General features: G+C 42.3%; 1 protein-coding gene across 1 annotated transcript in view; it reads right to left on the reverse strand.

The window, feature by feature from the left end:
* Positions 1 to 268: 268 nt before the first annotated feature.
* Positions 269 to 23,173, reverse strand: part of LOC147021453 (cysteine-rich secretory protein LCCL domain-containing 1-like) — a 30,959-nt gene continuing 8,054 nt past the window's right edge. The window contains exons 9-15 of the mRNA XM_085891406.1: positions 22,275 to 22,341; positions 21,889 to 22,019; positions 14,934 to 14,977; positions 11,279 to 11,351; positions 10,935 to 11,010; positions 5,604 to 5,737; positions 269 to 915 (exon numbers count right to left, since the gene is read on the reverse strand). Of these exons, the coding sequence (XP_085747532.1) occupies positions 864 to 915; positions 5,604 to 5,737; positions 10,935 to 11,010; positions 11,279 to 11,351; positions 14,934 to 14,977; positions 21,889 to 22,019; positions 22,275 to 22,341 (577 nt within the window). The 3' untranslated portion in view covers positions 269 to 863. The remainder of the gene's footprint in view (positions 916 to 5,603; positions 5,738 to 10,934; positions 11,011 to 11,278; positions 11,352 to 14,933; positions 14,978 to 21,888; positions 22,020 to 22,274; positions 22,342 to 23,173) is intronic.

Raw genomic sequence — 23,173 nt, forward strand, 5'->3', positions numbered from 1 at the left:
CACCATCTGGCACCCAACCCTGGTCAGTAAACTTTCTGCCAATGGCATCTGCATACTATTATTGACTGGAAGGTAGATTCGTGTTTGTGATTGGAACCAATGCATAGTTATGGACGGCATGGCTGGTATCCCTCATGGCAGCTATGTCCTGGAATGACAACTCGAAAGTGAGCACACATTGGATACAGGCATGAATTAAAATACATTTATCAAAAAAATTATTTTTCAAACCCACATTTAAAGGAAATAATTGTTATGAAACAAGACACCTTGTTGCAAGAATATTTAATGGTACAAAGGTGTGCAAAAAGTGTAAAAACAGAGTAGCCTACATGGTAGGAAGATGGGAATGTAAGTGAATAGTCAGTACTAGGATTTTGCACAGCATGGACACAGTGAAATAGTAAAGATACATATATATTTTATGCAAACATCTGTACCAACATCATCAATCTATTAAACAAAGATGTCATCAAAGACTGCTTTTGATGAGACTAGAACACATTCAAAGCACAGAGAAAGTTTCTTCAATGCCCACCTGGGGCTTTATCCTCCAGAGCTTTGAGAGATATCCAAAAATAACATTTCTTTCAAACCGCGTGCAACTACATTCTAACTGTGAGCCATTTGGCAAGGGATTACCAAGATCGTTAGAAACTGTACAGTCGGGCTTTGATGCACGAAGTGAAATAAAGCAGTTGGTGTGGGTTCACAAGCACGGGCTGCGGCCTGCACTTGGAGGATCGTCCTCAAGCCTCTCCCCTCTCTCAGCATGTTCTGGCTCCATCACACTCCTCGACTTCAGGGAGTCACATCTCGACTCAGCCCATGATTAGAGATGGTTTCCTTTAACTTGAGGGCGGTCAGAGAACGGCAAACACTCGGAAGGCCTGCCCTCCAAATGAATTTCTCATGCTAAGGATAGAAATACACAAGAACATGGCATGCTCAGGGAAAGGAATGGGTAAACACATGAACAAGCGGAGTTATTAACCATGCATAACAAAGAAATAGTGTTATACGGAAATATTTTCATTATATTATTTTTCAATACAGTACTTTCATTGGATTTCCTTACAGCTGTTGTGAACACTGAGAATTTAAGGTATCTGTGGCATTAAACAAAAAAAAACAGAACAGGTCTACCCACTCACCGCCTCAACAATCCCCGCCAGCTCCCCGTCCCCGGGCCACCACCAGACCAACAATTTCCTTTGTATAATCAAGAATATCTTTCATCTTCAGTACAATATCGATTTTTGTTACAGTGATCTAAGGCTCATAGAGTAGCTTGTACGTGTATTGCATGTAGGACAAGGAGGTATCATTGTATTTTTACATTAACTGCAAGGACACTCAGACGATAGACAAATGAAAAAAATGTATGGGATTTGAAACTCTTTAATACCCGATGCAGGGGAAGCAAAAAGCGGGGTTAAGCTATGGCTCATGTCCATCCATCGGTCTGTGTGTCTGTCCTATCAGTTTATGATCGAGGAACAAGATATTTGAATTGAATATTATATTTTGAACACCAATCTAAACATGAATTGGAAGACAGGTTTCTCGTTTTACCGTACTTTGGCTCAGAATTAATCCTGACCGCAAATGCGCAAAGAGGAGTGAGATCATATCTTCACCCTGCCTGCCTGACAGTCAAACAAAATTGAAAATCATTCCAAACAGGAATTTACTGTTTTTAAGGATGTTATGAAGGACACAAGCAACAGGCACAAATAACTAATGTGACGTGTTAGGGTGATGCAATAGACGCTGGCTGAAATGGCGGGAAAACCCAGAATTAATTTAATTATATGCCGTTAAACCTCTCTCAATATTTACTGAAATCGAATTATATACTTCCACACTGTATAACACAAACCACCTTCATAGTACCTCCAAGAACCATGAAATATATCGATTATATAGCATGAGAAATCATGGCACGTGAGAGGGTGCAGTAGCCGGGTGAAGAAGAGGCTGCCTACATGGCTATGTATGGTGCTGATTGACGCTGCATTCTATGGTGATTAATAAAGCCTGCTTCAGTCGCACAAAACTTCTGGATATTTAAAAATGATCTTTAAAATCATTATTTTATTAAAATTGAAGTACAGTATATACAGTACTTTGAACATTGCACAAGGAATTGTGCTCAATGAATTCTCGAGCTTTTACATTGTCTAAGGATCATGGAGGAGCTGCAACACAATTCACATTAATCACACACATACACGACCTGAGTTCCAATACAGTCATTGAGCTTGAGAGACATGATGTCACTGTCCAGAGCACTCTGGGTACTGGCAACACCATCGTTCATGACAACGCTCTTCTCTCCGTACACAACGGGGCAATTAAGGAAGAATTCCTTCCTACCGATGGATGCCGACCGATAGGGTTGTCCATGCTCTATCCTTTAAATGCTGAGCATTAAGCAAGGAAGCAGCCACTGAAGGGCCTGATGGCATATAATCAGGCCTAGCAATGTACCATCCATCTTTAAAGTTTTTTGGTAGGGCTCAGCAAGAGTCGGAAACGAACCACCAACGAGCGAAGGCTCTAACCATTATGCCACAAAGTCTGGTCAGTGTAGATAATGTGATCGCAGCATCATGAGCTACATATGTACAGTACTTCATTGGGAATGTTAAACGGGCCATGACCCATTCTGAAGCGACTATTACATGGGATGTTTCAGGTGCAGCCACTGCAACTGTATCACCCACTCATGGCAACGGTCATCCCTTCGCTAACAGCGTTTCCATAGCTGCACCAAATTACATCAACAAATTCCATTCAATGGTAGAATAACTCAACAGCAGCAAACTTACTTTTGAGTTGTCTAGTCTGGGCTCGATTCCTCACCCATTAAGATCCGTCATCCTGGATTTTCACTGTCAGGGCATTGTATAAAAGAGTACAGTACTTGATCCTTCGGAGATGACAATAGGCTGGATGGCACGTCTGCTAGCACTTGTTTGTAGGCATTGATGGTCTAACGAAACTTTTTGAAACGAGTTGGATATTGTGTGCTGTGACCCTAACCAAATTAATTATTTCAGCCCTGACTTTCCCGAGGAAGGCAATGGAAAGACATCCAGTGTATTTCTTTCTGAGAGACTGCTTTGGCAGGACCTGCTGTCTTGTTAACGATGACGATACATTCCACCCTTCTACATAATGCCATCCAAGATTGGTTCATTTTTAATTGCCGGAATCCTTCGGATTTCGGCAATTATGTTGGTCAGTTGTGTATGTCATTCTGTGTGTCTGTCTGTTTGTTTGTTTGTTTGTTTGTTTGTGTGTTGTTTACCCTGTAGCAGCCACACCATTTCAGCGATCATGACCAAACTGGGTACAGACGTCGGCCATGGTCCAACTTAGACACTTGTCGTTTTTGGTGAATCTCGGTCAAAGGTCAAGGTCAAGGTCACCGAAAAACCGAAATTCTTATTTTCGCAATAACGTCCGCTAAAATGGTCGTATCGACTTCAAACTAAATCCAAAATGTGCATCTTCCAATTCTGCATCCAACCATATGTCTCATTGGGGGTGTCACACCAACACCCTTCTTAGCGGTCAGGGGTCGAATGTCAGGGGGGGTCTGGTCAAAACTTTCAAATTGCGATAAAAATGCCATTTCAAGTCCGATTGACTTCCAAGTTATGATCATGATCAAACTAAGTGCTACAACTCATTAAACAGTAGCACTATCGACTTATAAGAACCAACTTGTTTTCCAGGTTTTTGTTTTTTCAGAGATCATGGAGATATGACAAAGTTATTCCGGCAATTCCTTGCTCAACAAGCAATTTCATCTTTCATCTTGACCTTGTTAGATTATGATCCCAGTGAAAATAAAACGATCAGGGATCCGGGCAATATAGGAAAAGCCGAGAGGTTCCATCCCCTACTCCGAGCAACCCTTTCAGTGGTGCTTCTTATGAAAAATAAATAAATAATTGTTCTCAACACTGGCTGCAGGAAAACGGAAAAGAAACTAAAATCCAATACTTTCTTCTCATGAGGGATTCACTTTGCAAATAAAATCCAGATGTGATGCCCATATTTTGCTGCCAATAGACGCACACCGAAGGGTGCAACGTTCCATCATTCCATCAGTCGTACACCTCCTCACACTTTTTCCTTAGACACCTCTGGCTTGGTGCTACACAGGTGGCTCATCTTGCTGTCCATTGCCCTGACTCGCTTTGCTGTCTATTTGACTTGGCCACCATATTACCCAAAAATTGTGAAAGCTCCAGGGAAGGTTTCATGGTTCATCCTACATATTATGCAAGCAGAAATGGGGGAATATTTGAGTCACCCACAGCCCCCCACTGCCTCCATATGTCCTACATATTTCCCTTCCCCTCCCCTCCCTTTCCCATTTTCCTAACAGTGGCTAAGGTTCATGGAAGAGCTTGTATATAAATCATGAGTAAGACAGAAGAGGAGACTGTGTACATTCACTTGAATTATAAGGATAACATTAAGACTACCACCATCACCACGACTACTGACAGAATGGCCGAGATGACACACACTAATGTCTAAGCTTTCTAGTCTGGGTTTGAATCCTGACCCAGCTATAAACCGTCATCGTGGCGTTTCATCGATGTGTGTGGTGTCCCGCAGATGGACTGGACGTTAAACGGGCGTCCCGTCTGCCGGCATTCGTTGGTGCGCGTTATATATCCCATTGTGTCCTTCACAAAGAGTAGGCGAGCTGTCGCTAGCACCATGGCAAAATTCCAAATTCCTGCCCGAACCAGCAGAGGGCATTGCATAAGCAACACAGCCGTACCCTCAGCCAATGATGCCACCATGCAGCCTTGTGCTGCATATGAGCGAACTACTAATACTACTATTTTAATGACCATGTTCCTGTGTTGGGGGGTTGGTCGGCTGATGGCCCCTCTCCACTTAGTCCTGTCAAAAGCATCCTCCTCCATTAACACAACTGCAAGTCTCTACTGATGGATTTCTTCCAGGTCTTTTTCAATCTACCATCTTCTCTTTCTTGCCACATGTCCAAAATGACTCACTTTGAGCCTCTTTCTTATGTCCACACAACTCTGCTTATCCTTTTCTGTTACCCAACACATCCATCTCATCATCCTTATCTCTTATCTTCTCTCCTCTTTCCCCACGCCTCACTCGCGGACATCAAAATTGGACGAATAAAGGATAAATATACTCCTCTGTTTACCTTGCTTAGGATATTTCTGTGTTAAAATGCCTCGGAATTCACTCCACTTATTCCATTCCACCCTTATCCTAGTTATCACAGCTAACTCTGCTACACCACCAACATCTAACGTATCTCTCCAAAGTAACAAAAACTCTTTACCTTTTTCAGCTTAACTTCAAATGGACAAATAGTCGACAATGGACAAATCAACACAATATGTGGGATTTGAACCTGGCATCCCAACATCACAAGCTTAGCGTATGCTCAGATGGGAATGCAACCAAGACCAATCCAAACTTGGACTGTTTACTTTGTGAAATCATGCCATGGTCCCCACTAGGAAATGCACACCTAAAGTAAAGATTTTCCTGTATTCTGACTGTTGTATAACCCGATGTGCATTTACCTCTCTGATAAGACTCCATTTTGGAAAGAGCCCAGGTATTGTCTCTTCTTCCTTGAAGGCATGACATCAATGTATCCTCCACGGTTGTTGCTGATCACTCCAGAATGCACTGCACTACGGCAGATGCTCGAGCGCTGTGGTTATGGTAAAGGGGGGGGGGTGAGAAGGGCAAGGTCAAGGGTGTGGGGGGGGGGGTCATCACGTCTGTTAGTACATTATTTATATATTACACATGATGTAATACAAACACCAGACCAGACAGGTGCACTGAATCCGATTACATTTATGATCTTGCTCGATTTGGGTTCTAAATGGAGAGGAAAATATTGCTGGCAAATTATCTATCGGCTGATTCTCTTCGTTTTGGAGAGCAGGCTGCACCACCAACCCCCATTCGAAATATGACCCAAGTCCTCGTGTTTGTGAGGGGGGTTTGCTATTCACGCCAGGGCTCATAGTGTGTATAGATCATTAGAGGGCATGAGGAGGTGGGGGATGACGAATATTGTAGTCTGGACAGTCAGCAGTATTTTCTCTTTGACCGATACCAATATGGAAGGTTGGCAAAATTTAAAATGATAAAAATGTTTTATCTAACCTGTTTTAATATCTTCAATTTTTTTTTCCAACAATGCCTGTTGCTGCCCTGCTCCACAAAAAGAAATTCATGTTTCTACCCTTTAAAAAAAATGGAAATCACCCCAAACAAGGCAGAAAGCCACATGAGGTAGCATGATACAGTAAAGTTTGGTAAAGCTAAAGGAAAACAAATAAAAATTTAAAAAGAGGAAAAGAAGAAGAAAACATCCAATCCACAGATGTAAAATTACCAAAACTGGCGGGCACCACCACCCTCCGGGTGGGAGTACCTGTGTCGGCCCGCCGAACACAGATGGCCGCTTAGTGTCCGGGGAGTCAAAGAAACGTAAAATTGTCAAGGATAGTACCGCAATCGATATAGTAATCACCAGGATGAGTCACGAGGTGAGGGAAGTGTGGGATAAAGACGCCGCATTGTAATCATCAATATTGTAATCACTACTGTGAGAGGTGAGGAAACACGAGGTGAGGAAAATGAGCGTTTTGCCAGACCACCTACTGTAGATGGACCATCGTTTCCCCGACGTGGATAGATGTGATAACAATAGACACAAATAACGATGCTGAGAAAAATAGCCACACCCAATTGGTCAGTGCCGTGACCAATCAATGAGTGAATATAGCTGACATAGCTACAGCTACACAACCCGAATTTATTTTAGTAGATACATTCACAAGAGAGGTGGTGGCAATGTAAGTCTTACCAGGGTGGGAAACCACCTCAAAATAGAAGCCAAAAACAAAAAAAAAAGACAGTTCAACTACAAAAGTCTGGTAAAATCGAATGAAACTCCAAAGATGTAGGAATTGACATTCCTCTTAAAGCTGTGTGGATCATAGGATAATCTTAAACAGTTTGAAAAAGAGTCTGTCCCATATCTCCCTCCTGAGCTACAGCCCAACTACCCCATTTAAAAAATTGTGATCCAGGCCTCGTGCAGCAGAAGCCATTTGCAAAGGCACAACCAGACAACTCACAGCGGATACTTCTGGCATTTAAACACATGTAATGCAGTGAGAACATAAAAAGATCAATATTTTCTTCCCCGTCCTTCACTCCATTTGATCCACACCTTCAATTAAAAAAAAAAAAAAAAAAAAAAAAAATCATGAACATACTCTCTTAAAAGGTGGCAAAACCTAAAATCACAACAGTTGAAGAAAATGAAAAAAACCCAGTAATGTTTGGCTATTCAAGATGTGCTCAAGTGAGCCACATGCTCGCGTGCCTCGTACATGGGAGTAACCGGTGGTTATTCCAAAGTAATGAACACGTGAGCTTGGTGTGCACCAACAATCGGAAAATGCACTGGGGTGAATGCCAAACATGTTTCAGGGGATTGTTAAATGCACCGACATGATCCTCCTGCAATTTTTTCATTGCAATATTTAAACTTAAATAAAAAGACAGATTATAATCCACCTCCTCTTCTGAGTGGACAACCCAAACAAACTATCCCACTGACTCAGAAGGCATCAAATATGCGAAATTCCACAAGCATCTTGTGGAAACGCAGGGTTTTGCTGGAATCACGAGCGATTCACTGGAAGGGGAAGGCAGGGTAATTGTCCTGTAAAAGAAGATTAATGCGGGCAGGTCTGTTGAAAAAACCACGGGTCAGTCCGTCGAGAAAGCCGCGGGCCGGTCCGTCGAGGAAAATCTTGGTTTATAGATAACGATGAAATGGGGCACAGCAGAAGTATGATATTATGAAGAATGCTTCAAATGTTTATTACTATGAAGATGTACTACAAAGTAAAAAAACAAAACAATAATTACAAAGAATACAGGAATTGTGCCAAAACTTTATGTTGCATCCTTGTTTTCCTTTTTGTAATTTATTGGGTTTTTACATCCGTTCTGATGCATCGTACTCTGTGTTACAGAACATTGGTTCAGCCAAAGCAGTTTCTTGGCTTGAGGTCATGCAAGGCGATTTGCCATCCCTCTACCAGTAGTAGTTCGGGCAGGAATTTGGAATTTGTTCAGGGTGTCGGCGATAGCTCACCTTCTCTTCGTGTAGGACACCATGTGATCTTTAACATCCACCAACTAATGCCGGCAAATGGGGCGTCAGTTTAATGTCCATCCGAGGGAATGGCACACGCATTGATGAATCATCCTGCCTGTGAAATACTGGGATGACAGTTTATTGCTGGCTCAGGACTCAAATCCGGGCTTGATGGCTCAGAAGTGAGTGCGCATACATCTAAGCCAGGGGTCTCCAACCTTTTTGGGCGGAGGGCCACAAAACCAAAGTAGCGAGGGGCGGAGGGCCGCACCCCAAAAAAGGACGCTAAATTCCGAAGAAAAAAAGAAAATATATAAATATATATAATTAATATGCGGAAATTTAAACAAAAATTAGTGCTTATATTTTTCTTGCCAACGAATATGATAAATGAATAATCGTGTAAAAACATGTGTCTAATATGAATCAAAATCATAATAAAAATTACAGAACGCTTTGATCATTGACCCTGACAAATTGGCAGTATCGCGGGCCGCATCGTAATGTGAACTTAATATGGCACCGCAGGCCGCATAAATCCGTCTAAGGGGCCGCATGTGGCCCGCGGGCCACAGGTTGGAGACCCCTGCTCAAAGCCATCGTGTCAGGCATAAATTTTATACTCCATAGTACAATCAGTACATGTTAACAGGCAGGTGCACAAGGCAGCTGACGTGTATAACTGCTCCAGTTATGTGGCAGTGCAACTTGGGAAATGGAATTAACTGGTGTTATGTGGCATATGGGGATATTAAAACTAATTTTTAATACAAAGGAAAAGGTAACAAAAAAAATAAAATAATTAAAATAAAGGAACTAAAACAAGCAAAGATTCCAGACCCTCAGCAGGACTTGTTTTGTGTGGTTTTATAGTACATATCTTCTCGGTATACTCGCATTCTAATTGTACATACCTTATGGGTGTACTCGCAATTTAAGCAACAACTTTTGGCACAATTGTTGTACTCTTTGTAATTATCGTTTTGATTCAAAATTGTACTGTTCATTCTTTAAAGAGGTACTCTAATTGGACATACCTTTTAGACATGCTCAAATTATAATTGTAATACTTTGTAGATGTGCTCACATTATAATTGTGCAGATATCATACAGGCAGTGGACAAAAAAAATGGAAACTCCAACAAAATGTTACTTAGTAGGGTGTTTAAACCATTACGTGCATCCAGGACGGCATGGATACGACGTGGCACGGAGTCAACAAGGGTCTGGAATTGTTTTGCTGGAATGTGGCACCATTCTTTCACAAGGAACTCCTCCAATTCACATAGACTTGATGGAGGTGGAAAACGGTCTTCGGCACCTCTTCATACAGTCTCACTAATGCTCTACGGGAGGACCATGGAAGATGGGTAACTTCGTCCTCATGCTCCTCAGACCACCCAGTGACAACACGTGCTCTTTGACTGGAGCACTGTCATCTTGAAAGACACCCCTCCCTGCAGGGAAGAAATGCTGCATCATGGGATGCAGATGATCGCTCAGGACGGAAACGTAGCGTGCTGGATCAACCCTGTCTTCCAACGGAATGAATGGACCCAGGCCATGCCAAGAAAACTCGCCCCACACCATTATGGAACCACCAGAACCTTTTACTGTTAGAACCAGGCAATTGGGGCTGTAGAGCTGCTTGGGCTGTCGCCACACTTGCATCGGCCAATTTGTCGAGAACATGATGAAGAATGACTCATGAAACCATATCATATTCCTCCACTGCTCAGCAATGCATTGCCTATGCTCCTTGCACCACTGCACCCACAAACGAGCATTGCCAGGTGTTATGAGTTGTTTGTGCATAGCAACTGGGCTTTGGTATCCCACCCTGTGAAGTTCCCATCTGACCATTTTTGATGATACAGGATTGTCACGATCCACGTCCAACTCCACACACAATTTATCCACCCATTGCTCTCCGGACTAATGCCCGTGCATCACACTTGTCGAGCATGTGCTTCCACCCATCGTTGCCCTTCGATGATGACATCTTTCCTTCTTCAACCAAGGCTGACATCACCTTTGAGACGGTTCTTCATGGCATGCGAGCAATTTCCATAAACTTTATCACTGACGCGCCTGCCAAACGCACACCGACAAATATACGCAGCTTGAAGTACTTTGTACTTCACCGAGGTCTATTCTCACGGCTATGCTGGCTCTTAATACTGGACTCGACCCACAGCCTGCTTAGATACGCACGACGAGAGGACTACCGGGAAGAGATTTGTATACATCTTGCTCCGGTCACTTAAGTGCGGTGGCCCCATACTTTGCTTGTATGTTGCACAGCTCATGTACACTGGTGTTTCAATTTTTTGTCCATTACCTGTCCATGTACTGTATTGTACTCACATTCTTAATAGTACTGTACATCCTTCATAGAGGCACAGTACTCGGTTGAACAAAGATAATGTGTACTACTAGCTTCCACTAGGTTGCGCTTGTGGCCTACGTGAGCACATCCTGTGGACAGACAGACAAACTACCAAACAGAGAAATGGACCCAAATGTAATACCCTCTCCTCTGGTGAAGGTAATTATGATACAAAACTTTGAGCAATGCAAATTGGTCTGACTTATCGTCAAACTTTACGTTTTGAATTACAAATTCCTCTTTCTAATAAATACAGGATAACCCATGCATTATTTAGAGTGAATGATCCAGATTAATGCATTTTTATATCGTGTTGGACAGAAAACTCACATCCAGATAGACACGTGTTCCGATGACTCGTGCCTGATGATAATGCATCTGCATGCAGTTAGCAGGGCAGTAGATCCTAAAAAAAAAAAAAACAACCAACAAAGTGACATGATGTAACCAACCATGCACAGGTGTTCAGGATGGTCACACCTTGTCAAATGAACAGGAAAGGTCGAATAGCAGGTGGTTGGTCCCATGCTCAACTTGCCATTCCCATGAGCTTTAAATTAGCATGTTCAAAAGATATACTGCAGATTGCATTCCCTTTGGAAAGCAACATTAAATGACATGACATCAAGTTTATCAAACTTATAGAGAGTCCTAATCGTGAAGTTCTGGAATACCTGGGACAGTGTGTTGTAGGTTGCCGAAACGGGCACAACTGATCCACCGTCATGAAGCAATCGAGGCTTTTCACTGCCGGATAAATTGGACGAGGGAATGGTAGGGGGTGGCAGAGATAAATACAATAAACAACACATGGTTAAAATTAGTCCAAATCAGATTGTCCAGCTTTAAAGTTTCGAGCACTTTTTATATTTGATTTTGTGATTTTGTTTATATTTCGGTGAAGTATATACACCGATGTTAGGGAAAAAAATGTCCCTTTTGGGGCTTGCAAACAAGCAGATATGAGAGAAAATACATATATTTCGTATGCAGCTTGTGGCTGCTGGTTGCATCGTTGCTGGGAGCGCAACTACAGTATGACATTGATGTAGTGCCCCCATTTCCAGGAAGCTGGTACTCATTTTGCTGACCCCAGAATGATGACAGGCTGAGTCAACACACCTGGTGTTATTAAATGGAGTTGACGAGGGCTCAAACTCAAGACCCTACGATCTTCGGGTGGCCACACTAACCGTTAAGCAAGCACCAGGCTTGATGTAAGAGATAGTAGATGAAGAATGTTATGTATATGTTCACCGCGATAGCAGAGACTGCACACTTATCTGTGAGCTGTCTAGTCTGGGTTTGATTTCCAGCCCAATTAGTACTGCGGCATAGCAAACCAATTGTTCAAATTTGCATAAAGCACCAAAATTGGTACACATGTAGAATAATGTATTCCGAACAATTCTAGATATAGAGCCATCCGAGATTGTGCCTTGGTCAGCTTCGGCTGACACACACACACTAGAAAGTCGACAGTCGCTTTCAAAATATGCACCTTTTCCTGCCATACAGCCTGGAATTAAATTGTATTAAATCAGACTTTTCCCCCCTTTATTTACACATCATAACCCACAACTTCCAAGTGAAAAACAAATTTTACAAATTTCAGAAGATTAATTAAAAATACAAAACTAGAATATCTTAGTTGGATAAGTGTCCACCCCCCGGAGTTAGTACTTGGTTGAAGCATCTTTGACAGCAATTACAGCTGTGAGTATTTTGGGATAGGTCTCTACAAACTTTGCACACCTTGATTGGGCAATATTTGCTCATTCTGTACAAAACTATTCAAGCTCAGTCAAGTTGCGTGGGGAGCGTTGATGGATGGCAATCTTCAAGTCATGCCACGGATTTTGGATTGAATTATGTCGGGGTTCTGACTGGGCCATTCAAGGACATTTATCCTTTTGTTCCTTAGCCACTCCAGTGTAGCTTTGGCTGTGTGCTTCAGGTCTTTGTCATGCTGAAAGGTGAACTTCCATCTCAATTTCAGCTTTCTTGCAGAGTTCAGCCGATTTTCCTCTGGGATTTTTCTGTATTTTGCTCCATCCATTTTCCCTTCTATCTGCTAGTGAGAAACATCCCCATAACATGATGCTGCCACCACCATGCTTCACAGTAGGGATGGTGTTCTTTGGGTGATGTGCTGTGTTGGGTTTGTGCCAAACTTAACGTTTTGCATTTAGGCCAAAAATTTACATCTTGGTTTCGTCAGACCACACAACTTTTTGCCACATGGCTTCAGAATATCTGGAGTGTTTTTTTGCATACCTCAAACAGGACTCACGGTGAGCTTTTTTTGAGTAATGGCTTCCTTCTTGCCACCCCATCAACCAGGCCAGATGTGTGGCATGCTTTGGATATTGTTGTCACATGCACATAGTGACCAGTCTTTGCCATAAAGTCATGTAGGTCTTTCAAAGTTACCGTTGGCCTCTTGGTGGCCTCTCTGATCAGTCTCTTCCTTGCTTGGTCATCCAGTTTGGAGGGATGGCCTGATCGAGGCAGGGTTGTGGTCGTACCATACACATTCCACTTCTTAATGATTGTCTTGACTGTGCTCCAAGGGATATTCAAGGCCTTTGAAATATTTTTATATCCATCCCCTGATCTGTACCTTTCCACAACTTTATCCCGGAGGTCTTTTGAAATTCCCTTGATGCTCATAGTTGAGTCTTTGCTGTGAAATGCACTACCCAGCAGAGGAAACCTACAGGAACAGTTGATTTTATTCTGAAATAATCAGAATCCCTACAATTTAACACAGGTGGAGGCCAATTAATTTTGTGTATGATTTTGTAGGTGATTGATTACACCTGAGCCAATTTACAATTATTATTATAAGGGGGTGGACACTTATCCAACCAATATATTCTTGTTTTGTATTTTTCATTAATTTTATGAAATTTGTAGAATTTGTTTTTCACTTGGAAGTTGTGGGTTACAATGTGTTAAGAAAGGGGGGGGGGACTGATTTAATACAATTTAATTCCAGGCTATAAGGCAACAAAAGGTGAAAAATTTGAAAGGGGGTGTCGACTTTCTACAGGCACTGAATGCATGCACGTACACACGCACGCGCAAACACACTAAACCAGTCGACCAGGTCATATACGAGTTATTCTGCGTGGGGTACCAAAAATGTCTTTGCACTTTTATTGGATGGGTAACTCCATTTTTAATGAGCCACCCAGTCATACCACCCAGACACGAGCCCCAGATATCATACCACCCAGACTCTACCCCAGATATCATACCACCCAGACTCTATCCCCAGATATCATAGCACCCAGACTCTATCCCCAGATATCATACCACCCAGATTCTACCCCCAGATATCATACCACCCAGACTCTATCCCCAGATATCATACCACCCAGATTCTACCCCAGATATCATACCACCCAGACTCTACCCCAGATATCATACCACCCAGACTCTATCCCAGATATCATACCACCCAGACTCTATCCCCAGATATCATACCACCCAGACTCTACCCCAGATATCATACCACCCAGACTCTATCCCCAGATATCATACCACCCAGACTCTATCCCCAGATATCATACCACCCAGATTCTACCCCCAGATATCATACTACCCAGACTCTACCCCAGATATCATACCACCCAGACTCTACCCCAGATATCATACCACCCAGACTCTATCCCCAGATATCATAGCACCCAGACTCTATCCCCAGATATCATACCACCCAGACTCTACCCCCAGATATCATACTACCCAGATTCTATCCCCAGATATCATACCACCCAGACTCTATCCCCAGATATCATACCACCCAGACTCTATCCTCAGACATCATACCACCCAGACTCTATCCCCAGATATCATACCACCCAGACTCAAGCCCCAGATATCATATCACCCAGACTCTACCCCCAGATATTATATCACCCAGTATTGCATAAGTTTGTAGAATTATGAGAACAATATTTCCATGATTTCTATCTTTTATGCAACTGGCTTGCCGTTTTAGTTACTCTTAAACATCACATATCTAAAGTTGATTTGTGAGATTGTTAATGGAGACATTATCACTTAACCAAGTCCTTGCAACTAGTTCATAATGAGTACCAGTCCGTTGGACTTCACGGAGGTGGCAGAAAGTCCCGAGGTTCATGACAAGATGCAGCTACTACTTTTTGTGCACTTGAAAATCAATGTGTTCACTTTCTATCATACTGAATGAACTCAAAAATTACATATTCCTTAAAATTTACAAAATATGCAGTCTATCCCTGCTCCCAATTCCCAGGATTTAAAATTTTACCATCAAACCTGTCGGATGTTTCTCACCTTTTACCCCAAACACAGCAAATGCATTGGCAGGTTTGAACTTGCTGTAGAAAAGAAGAAACACGTTATTAGCCAATAGGTTATCACATTAAATGATTTAACTTCAAATGTAGGAAAAGGTATTAAATATTTTATATATATATATATATATATATATATATATATATATATATATATATATATATATATATATATATATATATATATATATATATATATATATATATATATATATATATATATATATATAGCAGCTGGTATTGATGTGTGTTTCCAACCACAAAACAGTTCACCATTTAAAAGAGATACTGAGGGGGTAGTTGAAGCTTAGATTGAGTATTTTGAGTTTAATCTTGCATCTATTCATTGTCTTAACAGCAACAAAACGTACGCACGCACACACACTTAAATGATTTGGACTTCACTCGATTGTAGCTTTTCAGCATATTATTTTGTGCACATTTGATGGAGTGGCCTTTTTTACCCATGCCATTCTGACATACACATTACTACTGTACTCTATGATATATATATATATATATATATATATATATATATATATATATATATATATATATATAGAAAAGTATCAGATACACTGATTACTGACTAGAATTAGGGTACCGAAGGAACCCTATTGTTTATATTATTATTAATATATTTTTCCTTCCGTCACACATTTTCAGGTTTATTCGTTTTTAAATTTGTTTTCTCCGCAACTGCTTGAGCGATCAACGCAAAACTTTCAACATAGGAGTGCCTACCTATGGGATATTTCTATAATGATAACTATGACATCGTAGGTCATGTTGGATGGCAGCAATGTTGGAAAAAAGGAAAGATTTTTGACATCTTTGGAACCACTAAATGAAAAAAAAATTGAAATTTGGCACAGGTTAGGAATGCACTATGGGAAATAACATTTGATAACGATGACAACATTATCGGTGCCATTCATGATGACATCTCAGAAGTATGCGTCAAACGCTTTATCCGATCAATACAAATCTTTCTGAGGGTGATCTGCATGGAAATGTGACCAGTCAATTAAATTTATAACATCATTGGTGACATGGTTTAACAGCCACTTTAAAAATAAAATGTTTTTAAACCTTAAAAAAAATCTTTGCAATGGCTGAACAGACCAATGCAAAATTTACAGGTATGATAGATTACCCATGTGGAACAAAGTTTGATAGCTAAGATGTCATTGATGATGCGGTTTGGCAGCCATATTGGATTTTACAGAAAACCGTAAAAAAAAATTCAACGAACTGATTGACACGAAACATTAACCGTCATCGATTACACATGGGGTTACACAATTGATCACTAAATTGCTGAGGTCACATCGTCGAGCAGCTATATTGGATTGAAGCTAAAAAAAAATGTAAATCGTCATTTGTCAAACCGCTGAACCAATCGATGCAAAACTTTAGGTATATAATTGAGTACCCATGGCGATAAGTTTGACACCTAAAAACATCATCGGTTAAGTGGTTCCAGAGAAAACATTTTTTAACGTTTTCCATCGATCAAATATGGCTGCCATAGAGTGTAAACGATGACGTCATATTCATTAGACTTTATTCCTCGTGCCTTGCAGTTTTGGAAGCGCCAAGTAAAAATGACTGCTCACAGTTACAAGTAGTGGTTCTTGGGATGGACAAACTATGAGAAATATAGTTTGATAAAAATGACGAAATATGATGGCAACGTTATTGCAATGGGCGGTGTGGGATGGCATCGTTGTCGGCAAAGACGGCATTTAGTACCTGACATAACTGCTCACAGTTACAAGTGGACACTCTCATTAATGTACATATATATATATATATATATATATATATATATATATATATATATATATATATATATATGTATATTAAGGTTTACTGTGCAAATCTTGCCAGGTTAATTTGACAATTATGGGATGTGGGGCTAAATATGGACCATGATGCCTCATTGCAGAAGGAATAACAGGGAATCGTTTTCCAAATGTGCCTGTTCCCATGAATCTCATCAACTCAGCAAAGACTTCCGGTTACAGTTTGCAGTCAGACTTGTGGTTTGGGGTTGTTTTACATGAAGGTCGAATCTGCAGCTGCTTTGGCCACCTCAATCAAAGCAAAGTTTTCCAAACCGGATCCGTCATGTTTTTCTATTATATTTCTGCCCCTGTGTCACCATTTGTGTTTTCAAGCCTAGTGTTGGCTTTGCAGCTGGGGTGGCTGGCTTGGGATCTTAGGGTCCTGAGCTCCTGACTTAACACAAGGTGGGGTTGTCTCAGCCTGTCATCCTTCCGAGGTTGGCAATATGAGTATCAATGTATAGGTTTCGGGGCACAGCATCAGTGGCTCAGCCACCACCCAACAAAATGAAAGCTGCCCGGCAGCCAAGCTGCTATACGCAAGAAGAGGAAGAAGATATGTGTTTTCGTCCAATTTTCAGTGTTAAATCATACCTTGTTGTTACATTTTCGATTTCATTTTCATGTGGCCCTGGCCTACTCGTCAGATATGTTGTTGTTCGTCTTTCGGTTGCTCCCGTTAGGGGTCGCCACAGCGGATCATCCGTTATGATCCGCATACTGATTTCGCATAGGTTTTACGCCGGATGCCCTTCCTGACGCAACCCTGGTTGCCTCTTACGACACAGGGCTAAGGATTGGGTTCGCCATGATTCCAGGCTGCCCTGCACCCTCTCATAGCACGGCCCAGCACAGAGCTCCTGTCCTCAAGCAATCCTCCAACCCAAGCCTCCGAGTAGCCGGATTACAGGCGCATGCCACTACGCCCGGTGGTCTACTCGTCGGATATCCCAGAGCAAAACAGTCTTGGTTTTGAGGTGGTTTCTCGATCCGCTTCTTTTTTTTCCAAAAATTTTGTCCTTTCGACCTCTTCAACTTTATCTTATCTCCCCCTCCTCACTTTAAAAAAAACCACGCCAAAACAACAACACCCCCCCCCCCCCAAAAAACTCTTTTTCACTCCAAAACAGGGTCGCATTCTGTCTTTTACTTGCACTTCCTTCTTTCTCTCTCCCTTTTCTCCATATCTCCAAACAGCACCTGGATTTATGTCAAAGGAAAATCCTCCCTTCCAGAATTGGTGATGACAAACCTCCCTACAAATGTTGCCTGTTCTTCCTCTGTTCCAATTGCTTCATCTAATGATATGCTTGTTATAGTCAACATCTCTCTGGCTATTCTTGGAGAACTGCCTCAGTGCCAGCCTGTCTGGCAGTTCTCTTGGGCAGATTGGCAAGGAGTGCACACAGCCACCTCTCTTCAGGACTTGTCTCCCATATCTACCACCCATGATATTAACTCATCTTGGGAATTCTTTCACAGAAACCTGCTCTCTCTAATGCACAGATTAATCCCATCACGTCTTCAATTATCCTACCCTTTTTCCTGACCATGGTACACTGAATCCTCCAGTAAGGCAGTTGCTCTGAAACTCCGTGCCTTCCCTTACTGCAAAGCAAACCCAACCGAAGGCAATCTCAGATCATCCCAAAAATTCTACAACAAGTCTGTGTCCACTCTCAGGCAAGCCAGAACACATCTGTCCAACCTCAAGGTTAAACATTGAAACTTGTCGTCTCCTCTAAAGCCTGGTGGCACCTTGTTAATTCTGTCTCTGGAATATGCTCCCCTTCCATCCCTTCCCCCTCTTCAAATGGCACAACAGCCGACTCTGCTCGTGAGAAGGCCAAATACAGTACGTTAATCCTATGTTTGTTTCCAAATATTGTGTCCTGAACCCACCCTTCCCAGCCACACCAAAATGCTCCTGAATTCTTTGTCTTTTGAACCTGAGAAGGTGAAGAAGTTTTAGGCAACCCTAGACTCTGATTCGGCAACAGAACTGGATGGTGTCAGCTCACATATCCTAAAATCCTTCTCTGCTGCTCTTGTACATCTTCTTTCTGTCTTTTTACCCCATAATTTGCCCAAGGTCAGCTTCCAGCTCCTTGGATATCAGCAAAAATCTCAGCATTACATAAAAAAGGTGCAAAAACCGATCCCCGTAACTACAGACATATATATGAGCTTACTTCCAATCATCAGCAAGGTCATGGAATCCATCATCACAGATGACATGAAATCCTTCCTTTTCTCCAATAGCCTCATCTCAGATCACCAATTCGGATTCAGACCAGGTCACCATCTTGAACATGACGATTCTGCTCTCCTAACAATGGGTGGAGGCCCTCAATGTGAGACGTGAAATCAGGGCCGTCTTTATCGACATATCTCGAGCTTTCACAGAGTCTTGCACTCTGTCTTGATCTCCAAACACTATCTATGACATGCAAGGCCAACTCCACACATGGCTTACTGACTTCCTCTAGTCCCATAGCCAAAGTGTGGCTCTCAACAAAGTCCTTTCATCTCCTTTCCCTGTGAAGGCTGGAGTTCTGCCAAGGCACTGTTCTGGGCCCATTCCTATTCCTAATCTTTATCAATGATCTCCCTGAGACTGGAAGTGACTCCACTGACATCCCTTATCCTTCAAACAGGCAGGCTGTCATCTCTTCCCTCTCCTCAGACCTTGACAAAATCACAATCTGGTCAAACACTTGGAATATGCCTTTTGATCCAGATACATCTCACATTCTCTCGCTCTCTGAAAAGACTATCTGGCAAACCCTCCTATCTACTTTCTCAACAACACTCTTGAGGAAGTTCAGTCATTCAAACTCCTGCATCTCACTGGGCAGCCATGATCATTCTTGAGTCAACCACATTTCAATGTTGGCTTCCAAAGCCAGTCGACTCCTGGGCATCGTCTGTCACAAAAACTCCTTCCTAGGCACATCTGAACTTCTATCATATCACCAACACAGCAGGACCAACGCTCTGCACAGAGTATGGTCCCAATGGATGGATGGATGGATGGATTTGCAGCTTGATGGAGTACTGTGCTCCCCTCTCTGCTGACACCCCTGCCTCACACCTTGCTCAGCTTGATGCCATGGAAACCAAGACCTTCAAGATCATTGGAATCTCCAGTGATGAAGTTGAGTCTATGGGCCTATCACTTTTCTTTTTTGGTATACATGGTCGATGCTCATGTAAGACCTGGAATCTGTCTTCAACAGACTTTCACATTGCAGACAGTTTGGTGGTCTCTGTCTCCTACCGCCTCCTTTCTGGTCTTGCACCCTCTGGTTTCCACTGCATGGTGCACACGGTCCACCATCAATCCCCTTCTGGTGAAATTCCCCCACCCCCAAAAAAAGATTTTTAAAAATAATATATTTTTTTTAATCACTGCTCACCTCCACTAATTCATCCCTCTTTCCCCCCCCCCCCCCACCTGTCGAATCAACTTCCACATTCTCTTCAATCTCATTCTTCCCTCCAAGTTTTCAGGATAGCTGTTCACCAGCATCCCAGATAATCTCTCATCCAAAACCATGATGGTTTCTCCCACCGTCAACCCCCCCCTCCCACTCCCAAGCCTACCTCCTAAATTTCCAGATTTTCCTTCTGCGTCCATCTTGTCCACCCTATGCATCTGCCCCTACCCCTCTTTACTCCCCACCCCCTTGTTTGTCCAAGTCTCCCTCCATTTTGTCCTTTTACCCTGTTATTGGTGTTACCCCCTTTTTTGACTGTTCCTTTTGTTCTGCTGTGTCCTGCTCCATTCAGTGTTCTGCTGGCTCTTCCACAAGACTGGATTTTGTATCCAAAAAAAGAAGAAAAAAAAAATGTGTCAAGCCTGGTTCATACTTGGGTGAGAGACCTCCACGGAATACCAAGTATTGCTCGCTGAAGTACAGCAGGACAGCTCAGTTGGTTGGGCATTCTCCCCAGAGCTGTCCGGTTATGGATTTGCTCTCTCATAGAGCCCATTCCAAAAAACAATTTCAACAACCTGCAATCCTGATGAAGTTCCACCCAAAGAGAGCAGGGGGAGGTGCTGCATTACGGAACATGTTCCTGTTTGAATGGGGATGTAAAGTTAGCTGTTCCATCCATGTAAAGTTATGGTTGTTAAAGATCCAAACATATTTGGTGTAAAACCTTACAAAAATTGACATTCTCCAAATTCCCTACCGAGAGATCAAATGGTACATCCTTACTATAATTCACGACCCAGTATCTGTGCGTTTGTTGCACTACTCCGACAGTTCTGGGCTGATTACATCCAGACTTGCTACATAGGATCAGCATGACCACAATTAATGGAGAGGGGTGTTATTTAAAAAAATCTTTACTGGTGGGCTTGGGAGGAGGGAGGAGGGAGGAGGGAGGAGGGAACGCAAATTCTCTGTAAATGTGTATAGTGTAGTGCCACCTCCAGGTGTGGGAGGGTATTACAAGTTTCCACCATGACAGTACAGTATTCCTGTCCCCACGTTTTTCAGCACAGTGAGGTGTTTTGAATTATAAGCAGTTGGTATGTTTTCCTTCATGCACATAACCTGGGGGTTTTTTTTGCCTATATAAAGGTATGCATCAGAAGAACGCGATGCATGCTTACAACAAGATCGTCCGCAGGGCAGGTACTCTGCTCGTATAAATAAATGACAAAATTAAACCTAGATTAGGTTACTTGAAAAAAAAATGTGGTGAGTGCATGAAAGATATGTAAATCGATAGATTAAGTTAATGGGATGTTGATACAGCACAGGTATGATGGGCCAAATGGCTTTCTCCTTTGTATCCAGTGGAACCTCAGCAGTTTGAAAAATAGTTTCCAATGTAAATTCTCCATTCAGTATTTTATATTATGGAGTGATCAAATGAATACCCAAACAATCCATAAGAGTAAAACTCGAAGGTTTACTCTGCAAGAAATTGTATAGTGATTGAATGATTTGAGGATTAGTTCTGCAGACAACACTCAAGATGGATTCCAAAAACTAGATATTTCACACCTGAAAACACAGAAACACACCTGTTGTAAAAGCTATGGAATAAAAATCACAACAAACTCACCTTACTGATTTGATGCCATTCTGGTCTGAGCGCACGAAGAAAGGCACTTTGCCCTTCCTCGTGACATCTACCCAACCGCCCCTGTTGTCCAATACACCATAATGGATCGCAGCAAGGCAAATACTCGAATGCTGGAAAGACAGGTGTGAAAAGTATATCTTTCAGCATCAGGTGTACCCTGCTTCCCCCATACGACAAACTTTAAATTTTTTTGTGACCTCTATATTTTTTCTTGCTAATCCACCAAAGTTACAATACAGTAGTTTAAAACCTCAAAGTCCACATTCCGCACCTTGGCTGGCGTTAATACTGCACAAGTTTGTAGACAAGTTTTAAAAGAAAATGTACGAGCACATTTCATGCAAATATAAGGGCAGTAATCGTACCATGTCGTAGGTTGCGGTGCCAACCACCTTTGCAGTGTTTCTCAGGCAACCTGCGGGACATTCGTACCTAGAACATAGATGAGGGTTTGCTTGAAATCACTGAATTTTAGGTTTTATCAATATGCATGTAACCGACAGCGATATGCACAAGGCACGATGTGTGGACGCTAACTTGGTCTAACAAAGTCAGAACGTTTTTTTCTTTTCCAATGATTTAAGGCACGTGGGGTGTCATGTTCAAATAAATAATAGGCAGGACAATGACATGAAGAGATATTAATGAAAACAATTTCCAAAATTAGGAAACAACCTGACAATCCTGAAAACTCTCACTATGTCTCTCCAAAAGAACCGTCTGGAACCCCCACCTCCTCTACTTTCTCAACAATCCTCCTGAAGAAGTTCTGTCACTCAAGCGTTTGGGTCTCACTATCTGCCATGATCTTTCCTGGGAAAGCCATATTTCCAAACTGGGCATCCTCTGTCGTGCAAAGTCCTTCCTTGGCACATCTGAGCTCCTGACCACAAACAAAGCCTTCATCCGCAGCCTCATTGAGGATTGCTCTCCCCTCTAGTCTGGTGCTCCTGCCTCATACCTAGCTCGGCTTCACGCTATGGAAACCAAGACTTTTAGGATAATTGGTATCTCCCGCTGAGGCTTTGGGTCTTTCACTCTCTCACTGAAGACAGGTCGGTGGTCTTCCTGTCTTCTGCAGAGTCTCCTCTCCGGCCTTGCCCCACCTGCTCTGTCTGTGCTCTGTCCCCCCCCCTATATTTCCGCAGGGTGTTCAAGGTCTGCCAAAAACCCCCTTTTGGTGAAACTGCCAAAATCAAGAATCACTGCTCACCTTCACTCTTTCATTCCTCTTTTTTTTCAGCCTCTGGAACAAACTCCCACA

This window comes from Eptatretus burgeri, chromosome 8 (assembly GCF_056783735.1).
Source record: "Eptatretus burgeri isolate ZD-2024b chromosome 8, Ebu_testis_v1, whole genome shotgun sequence".
Taxonomy (NCBI): Eukaryota; Metazoa; Chordata; class Myxini; order Myxiniformes; family Myxinidae; genus Eptatretus; species Eptatretus burgeri.